Source organism: Gorilla gorilla, chromosome 7 (genome assembly GCF_029281585.2).
Source record: "Gorilla gorilla gorilla isolate KB3781 chromosome 7, NHGRI_mGorGor1-v2.1_pri, whole genome shotgun sequence".
Classification (NCBI taxonomy): domain Eukaryota; kingdom Metazoa; phylum Chordata; class Mammalia; order Primates; family Hominidae; genus Gorilla; species Gorilla gorilla.
The window spans coordinates 29,169,238-29,177,652 of NC_073231.2; the positions used below are offsets into that span (position 1 = coordinate 29,169,238).

At 45.2% G+C, this 8,415-nt stretch overlaps 1 protein-coding gene across 1 annotated transcript; it reads right to left on the bottom strand.

Moving 5' to 3' along the window:
* Positions 1–294: 294 nt before the first annotated feature.
* On the bottom strand, positions 295–6,177 carry NEFL (neurofilament light chain). Its single transcript, XM_055348210.2, has 4 exons — positions 4,819–6,177; positions 3,529–3,653; positions 2,826–3,145; positions 295–2,301 (listed from the first exon to the last, which is right to left on the bottom strand). The coding sequence occupies exons 1-4, from the start codon at positions 5,860–5,862 to the stop codon at positions 2,159–2,161; spliced, it is 1,632 nt and encodes a 543-aa protein (XP_055204185.1). The 5' UTR covers positions 5,863–6,177; the 3' UTR covers positions 295–2,158.
* Between the last annotated feature and the right edge of the window lie 2,238 nt (positions 6,178–8,415).

Sequence of the window (8,415 nt, forward strand, 5' to 3'; positions counted from 1 at the left end):
TGGTGGCAGTATAAATTGAAAGATGTGGAAGGATTTAAGACATTGAAAGATGTGGAAGGATCTAAGACATGGAGGTGTTCTCACTATAACTCGGTGATAGGTTAGTCTATAGGGGCAGAGGAGAGGTAATGGGAGGTAGGATGTCATTCAAGGAGTCCGTTTAATGGAATCAGATGATTATAGAGAGGGGATCATTCATTAGGAGAGGGAATACTGAAAGAGAACTGCAGGTTAAAAGGGGCACTGACCACAGTACCAAATTTGGGGAAATGTTAAAAAAGACTTTAAGCTCAATTTAGGTTTTTTACTATTTTATTATGGCACACAGGATAGAGGATGGTACAGTTTTCTTACTTCAACCAAGTAATTCTCAAAGCATCCAGCTATTTCCATTTGGCTAAAGTTACTTTTTGCACGTAGCTTGCATCTGTTTGAGACTTGCCATGTACATCATCCCAGGTCTAGTAAGCAGAAATGTGAAAAGCTTTGTTTCTGAGGAGACACCTCATCTTTACAGAAGCCAATACACTGAGAGCCTTCATAGTTCCAATCCACACCATCATGGCAAGGAAGCACTTTACCTATTTGCACAGCAACATATATTTAACTAGAAATAGGTGGTACAAAGGGATTAAGTAACTTTAAATGGAGACCACTTTGGTTTCAGGTTAAATTAATAACTTATAAAGATCGTCTAAAAAACAAATATTGAATGAAATTAGCTGACAAAGTAATTGTTTCAGAACAAAGGCAGAATAGCAGATAGTAACATCATCTATATTTATTCCACATCAAATGCAAGTGCAAGAGTGTTCTTAACTTTACAACAGACAGAAAGGATACACGGGGCGTGTATTTGATGCAATGTCCAACCAGTCAAGCTATCATTGAAATCCAAATATTTCCCAGTAGAGACATGCAGAGCAATGTCAATGTAACATACAAGCATATTACCTCCCCCCTTAAGTGACTCATAATTTCATTACTTGTGTCTGTAGTTTTTAAAGGTTTAAAAATGTGTAGCATTAAGTGGTATTTACTTGAGGCAACAGAATTACGCTTAACAACACACTAAATCATGAGCTCAGGATTGCAGGCAACATGTTTGCAGTGGAGTGGCAAATAACCTTTGATAGTTTTAATCCCTTCTCCTGAAATTATATATAGATAAAAAATTATTCCTTCTTATTGTACCATGTTCTCAGGTTTTAACCTCCTCCCATGATATTTAGACTATATTTTAAAATGCAGTTATAGGGATGAATGTATGGGATTCATATTCTATCCATATTGCATTATGACATATCAGTTTGAAATGACCTATTTATCATGGTTCCATAGTGTAATGGTTAGCACTCTAGACTCTGAAATGACCTGTTTACCATAAAGAGTGTATCTGTCAAGTAATTTCAGAATTGCTCCCTAGAAAGCCATCCCAAAACCTAACACAACACGTGTTATGAGGCAAAGTCTATTGTTATTTATAGACTTTCTCATTTACTCATGTTTAATATCAGTAAAATTTTTGTGGGGAGAGATTTCATGAGTAATCATGACATAACTGTATCCCTCAGAATTTCCAATTGAAGGAAGAAAAAAAAGTATTGGTAATTGTTAAAATTTCAACTTTTTAAAAAATTGGAGGTCAATAGTCCACTGGTATATACTTTATATTGGTGCCATCTTTAAGGTATTTTAATTAAGTAACAACCACAGCAAAAAATACATCATTCGGTATAACTTTATTTACTATTTATTGCACATAACTCAGGGTCTTTAATTGCTAACCACCGAAGGTTCAAAAGACTATTTTTCCATGAAGTTTAACATTAACATTAGTGAATTCATTTACTCATGTGGTGTTTTTTATTGTAAACATCTGAATGATTCACATTGCCGTAGATCCTGAACTCATAAGCGTGGACCATGCACAGGCTGGCAGCAAGCCAGAAAGCCACTCTGCAAGCAAACAGATACTCTGCATAAAGAGGAAATTCATAGCACAACATTGAATGTCCAACCTAAGTCATCTCAGAATTATACATATATTGACTTTTTAATTCACATAGAATCTGGAACTCAACTGGTTGGTTGGTTGGTGATGGGGTTGACCTGATTTCGGGAGAATTATTCCTGAAATAATTAAGGAAATGGGGGTTCAATCTTTCTTCTTAGCTGCTTGTTCCTCCCCAGCACCTTCAACTTTCTTCTCCTCCTCTTCAGCTTCTTTGGTTTCCTCTCCTTCTTCACCTTCACCTCCTTCTTCTTCTTCTTTTGCTTCTTCAGACTCTTCCTTGGCAGCTTTAACATAAAAAGAAAATGTACAAAATCCAAATCCAGGGTAAGTCCAGTCAAAACATGTCTGCAAAGGTTTTATTTGCAAACACAACTGTCAGAATGCTCACCAAAACCTCCCAGCTCCACTCTCTCCAAAAGCACATGTAACAGACAAAGCTTGCAATGAATAATTTGCCACTGAACACATATTTAAATCGAATGAGATCACTTCTAGGTATGGGAAGCTCTGCTCCTCTCCAAGACTTAACCTCAATATTTCTTTCATTATGTGTCTGGTATCTATTTTTGTTCTTTAGGACACCAACCTGCTGTGTTAAATGATTATATTAAAAAATGAAAATTTTGACCAATCACCTCATTCAGAGTAGATGCCTTAGGAAAGTTTTGCTAAACAAACAGAAAATTTATTTATGATTCTAATGTCATATATGAATAAATGAGCAAGGCTTCATTTGTCTTATCCACCTCCTAACAAATCTCCACACCCAGTTTACACTTGAAGTTGCAGGGGTTTTTTCTTATCATACCTTCTTCCTCTTCAGCTGCCTCCTCTTCCTCGGCCTCTTCCTTGTCCTTCTCCTCCTCCTCGGCTTCTCCTTCAGAGGGGGGCTCATCCTTGGCTTCCTCAGCCTTGGCAGCCTCAATGGTTTCCTCCACTTCGATCTGCTCCTCTTGGACATGGCTGGTGTAGTAGGACGGGAAGGAGCGGGTGGACATCAGATAGGAGCTGGTCTGTAAACCACCGTAGGCAGATCGGCCAAAGACCTGGGAGCTCTGGGAGTAGCCACTGGTTATGCTTCCCACGCTGGTGAAACTGAGTCGGGTTTCCTCGCCTTCCAAGAGTTTCCTGGGGATGCAGATGCAAGGTGAGGTTAAAAAACACCTGTGTTTCACAACTTGCTCTGAGTACCCTAAACACGAAGGCAACCAGGAGCAGGGCTGGGATTTATCAATACTTAATGCCTGGGGATCTTTTGATGGAGACCAGAAAAAATATAAATAAATCATCCTATTAGATTTAAAGTGTAATGACAAGATAAAAACAGGACTCCTAATTACAGGGTTAAATTCTTATATATCTAAATACCTTCTTCTTGGAAGAAGCCAAAAACTAACACTTCATTATTTCAAAAGGACTATTATTCAAGGTTTCTGATCCAACATAACTTTAAATGGGATCTGATTTTCTTCCTAACGTTTAATGGCTGCTGTCTGCCCCTCTATTTTCACCTGTAAGCTGCAATCTCAATATCCAAAGCCATCTTCACGTTGAGGAGGTCTTGGTATTCTTTTAGGTATCGTGCCATTTCACTCTTTGTGGTCCTCAATTCATTTTCTAATTTGTTGATCGTGTCCTGTTTGAAGACAAAAATAAAACAAAAAAAAAATCCGAGCATAAATCCCTTCTATTATTTTACTGTAGTGTAGTTGCAAAGGCCTAGTTTCGATTAAAATCAAGGTGCACACCTTTGATAAAATCTCTCCCAGAATAACTTCCTGTATCTTTTGAAAAACCTTCATGCCTAAAATACCCAAGTTCATGAAGCCTGAGATGAAAAAAAGATGGACGAAAATTCTGTTCTTCTGTTTCTTTACTTAATACTGTTTAATGATCATCATAAAATGCCTGCAAACAAACTAAGTTGATAGAAAAACTGTGTCTCTCATTCACTGATTAACTCTTCTTTAGCTGGGTTACATGCCAGGAAACTAATGCCTTTCTTTATGAGAAGAAAATAGCCAGATGTAAACAAAAAAAAGAAAAAAATTATTTTCTATAAAATATTTCCTATGTATCTAAATTATTTTTTCTACTCCCCAGAAGAAGAAAAAAATTTCTACTCCCCAGAAGATGGAGATCTTTTAAAATGGAGATCTTTTTAAAATTGTATTTTTTCTACTCCCCAGAAGATGGAGATGTTTAAACAGAAATGTTGTAGAAGATTTTACATATAAAGAAAAAAAGAAAAAAAAAAGGTAAAAGGAAATGGTTTACTATGAACATCACTAGTTAACTACCTAAAACAATGTTGACTATTTTCCTGTCTACCTACTAAATAAAGGAACGGAGTGGTTGGTAAAACTAGTCATAAAGCATGCTGGTCACAGTAATCTTTCAGAATTCATTGAGAGTTGTTCACTCTACTATTTATTAACTAGATGATCCGATAGTTGCTGCAAAGTAACTTGTGGTTAATGCAGGTCAGTAGAGAGCTGATCTCACTGCAGGCCGGAGGCAACGCCCAATTCCCACGTCTTCCCCTCCCCCACCAAACAAGGGCTGGGCAGCTTTAATGCGGAACGCCGGTGCAGCAGCACCGAGAACACTCCCAGACTACAGTCGCGCCCGCACTCACGCCCTTCAAGTGCCCCACCCCTCCCACACAGTGGCCAAGGAGCCAAGCCCTATCCCTAAGACCTGCGTACAGCCGCACCACCCCTGGTCTCCACCTTCTGGGCGCACCAACTCCCCCCCTTGCTCGAGTCCCCCGCCCCCCTGTGTTTCTGGCCGTGCCGCACCTGCATAGCGCTGATGTCGGCGTTCTGCTTGTCCTCCAGCTCCTGCAGCTGCTTCTCCAGCGCTTCGTTCATGCCCCGGCATGCTTCGATTTCCAGGGTCTTGGCCTTGAGCAGACGACGGCTCTCGGACACCTCGTCCTTGGCTGCGCGCACGGCGTCGGTGTTCTTGGCGGCGCTCTCGGTCAGCACGGTGAAGCGGCTCTTGAACCATTCCTCAGCGTTCTGCATGTTCTTGGCGGCCAGCTTCTCGTACTGCGCGCGGATGTCCTTGAGCGCGGCGGAAAGGTCGGGCTTGGTCACGTCCATCTCCACGGAGATCTGCGCGTACTGGATCTGCGCCTGCAGTTCGGCGATCTCCTCTTCGTGCACTTTCTTCAGAAAAGAGATTTCGTCCATCAAGCTGTCGATGCGCTTCTCGAGCTCGGCGCGAGCGAGCGCCGCCTCGTCGGCGCCTTTGCGCGCTTCCATCAGCCGGCCCTCGGCGTCCTCGCGGCTCAGCACCTCCTCTTCATAGCGCGCCTGCAGGTTGCGCAGGGTCTCCTCCAGCCCTTCGCGCTCGCCTTGGAGCGCCTGCTTCTCGTTGGTGGCATCTTCCGCCGCCAGGCGCAGGTCGCGGATCTCCTGCTCGTACAGCGCCCGGAAGCGGGATGGCTCGGAGTGCTTCTGGCGCAGCACCAGCAGCTCGGCTTCCAGGACCTTGTTCTGCTGCTCCAGCTCGTGCACGCGCTCGATGAAGCTGGCGAAGCGGTCATTGAGGTCCTGGAGCTGCGCCTTCTCCTGCGTGCGGATGGACTTGAGGTCGTTGCTGATGGCGGCTACCTGGCTCAGGTCGAGGTTCTCCAGACTGGGCATCAACGATCCAGAGCTGGAGGAGTAGCTGCGGCGCACGGACAGCGAGGAAGACACCGGCGCCGAGTAGCTGGAGTAAGCTGAGCGTGCGGTGCTGTAGCCGCTGCGCACGCTGGAGATGTGCACCCGGGGCGTCTCCACGTAGCGCCGCTTGTAGGAGGTCGAGTAGTACGGCTCGTAGCTGAAGGAACTCATGGTGGCGGCCGGTGGCTCCCCGGCCCGCGGCGGCGGTGGGAGCCCGGAGAGAGAAGACAGGGGAGAGAGGGAAGGGGGAGGATGGATGGCTGTGTGCGGCTCGGCGCCGTTCTGCCACCCCTATTTATACGCCGGGAGGCTCCTGACGCAGCCTGCGATCGATCACGGCGCGCCGGCCAGTGGGGGCAGCGCGCTGCTGCAGCCAAGGCGAGGATTCTGCGCAAAAGGGAAGGCGGGGTCGAGCTACGGCCCGAGGAGCTGCGGCGGTCGTCCTTTCCACTTTGCTCAGAGGACCCTGATTTTCTCTGAGATCCCATGCCCCCTCACTCATTTCCCTTCTGTACTCACTCACGCAGCCCCTCCCGTCCTGCATCGCCCAGACCCCGTGACACTTGGATCCTTAAGTTGTCCCCAAAACAGGTTCTTGCTCCCTTTTGACACCCTAGTTTTCTGTATCCCGTCACCTCGCAGACACTCTGTCCCCCCAACTCGCCCATTTCCCACCAGGAACCTCCTTAATTATTTCCCTTGGTGTTTACGGTGATGGTGCAGCTAGGGGATTTTAGATACAAATAAATAGGCTAGGTTATGTGTATGCAGTATGTATGGAGAAGAGTTTTAATTTCTTTCTAGCTTTCTGCCACTTTCTGCAATTCATCTTCCTTTGTCCTGATTATTTTTCTTTTTCTTTAATGCGCTGCTTCTCAACACATAGGGAATGTGCGCGCGAGTGTGCGCGCACACACACACACACACTCGTGAAACTGCGGCACTACTGCAGGTGTTGGTTTAGCATTTTTAAACCTTTAGAGCAGTTAATCCGCCTGTTAGTGTTTCTAGATTTTCACATTTCTTAACTGAGAATGAAGCCGCAGATGGCTTTAACGTGTTGCAGTGTGTGGGTGGTGGAGGGCAGAGAAAGAGTTGGAAACACAGAGACTGACTTGCTGAGGCAGCCGCACGCTCCGCAGCCGGGAGCTTCAAGCTGCCTGGATCCTCACCAAGCTAAATTCCTGCTTGCTACCACCAACCGCAGCACATTTAAAGTCCGCTTCCCTCTTTTTACACATGTGTAGCACACGACCTGATGATTTCGATAAGCCTTGCAGTTGGCTGATTTTCAGGGAAGCCGCTGCGGCCAGCCCTGAGCGCTGGGTGTGGTCTCTGGGGAGGAGAACTCGGCACCCAGGCTTCTTCAGGAACGGACAGAAAATAGCCATAGCCGCGTGATTCTTCCCCCGATACAATGTAATAACCCGAAAACAGATGCAGTCAGGAATGCATGGATTTCCTTCAGGAAGCACCCAGATGCTTGAAACTGGCGCACGCGGTAGCGCACGTGGATACAACCCTGCGGTTTGCAGGGCATTTTCACACGCATGATGTTAGGAGTCCCCCAGGTTTCATGGAGGGATTGCAGAGATTTACACGAAACACCTAAGATTTATCTGAGCAAGCATTTAGTTTTTGTTTTATTTGTATATCGCAGCATTTGATGTGCAACTTATGCTTTTTTTAAGAGGCAAACTGAGGGGGAGTATGGTAACTGTTTTCAAATAGAGAAGCCGGAATGGCTTCCCCTGTGATACTTGGAGGGTGAAGTATTTGCAGTGGTGCAGTTGCTTCTGGAGACATTTCACTCCTCTCCCGAGGAAAGGATGGGGTGGGGCTTATCCTCAGAGGCCCTTTCTGACCCCCCTCCCCAAAAAAATACCTGTGATTGTGATAGCCCACCGTCCTCATGATAGACTGCAGCAGATAACTTTCCTCGGGTTTCTAAACAATGTCTGTTGTCGCAAATAATGCAAATTCAGAAATATTGAAATTAGTAGTTTAAATCTATCAAGACTAAGTAATCTCAGAGGACCATCCATGCCCAAATATTCTAGATTTCAAGCCTAAGGTCATGAGGCTGTCCTGAATATTGTTTGTCCCTGGCAGGCTTGGTAGGGTACTTACTCTGTTGACTTTTCATAGCCTAGCTATCCTTGGTCTTTTCACTCATGAAATTCAAGGGTGGAATAGGCTTCTCTGGAGGCGGGGGGTGGAACAAGGACCTAGATTAGCCATAGAGTTGTCTCCTCCCAATTACCCATATGTAGATGAAGCGTGGCAGAATGGATTATTTTGTTAACCTGCTCCCTGCAAACCTCATTGTTCCACACTCAGTGTGTGTGAGTCTGCATAAAACACACTCTCAGGTATTTATGAATTCATTTCCTTTGTGCCAGCTGTCTTTCCCCGGAGTTTCAGGTCACCCTCAGATCTTAAGTCCATCAGCGTTTTTTTTTTTCTTTGTTTCTTTCTTTTTTTTTTTTTTTCTTTTTTTTCCGCGGCTCCTCCCTGAAGCCTTTGACTGCAGAGGAGGCTGCCCAGAAAGGAGAGGGGCGGCGGATGCTGCAGGGGGATGCTTCAGAGAGAAGAAACCATTGGGGCACCTGCTGCCTGCCGTCCCCTGGGTAGCTGGAAAAAAGAGGAACACAGGAGCAAAGGGTGAGAATGGGACCCTTTCCTGTGCTGAACCCGGCCCACAGAGTGGGGGAAGGGGCAAAT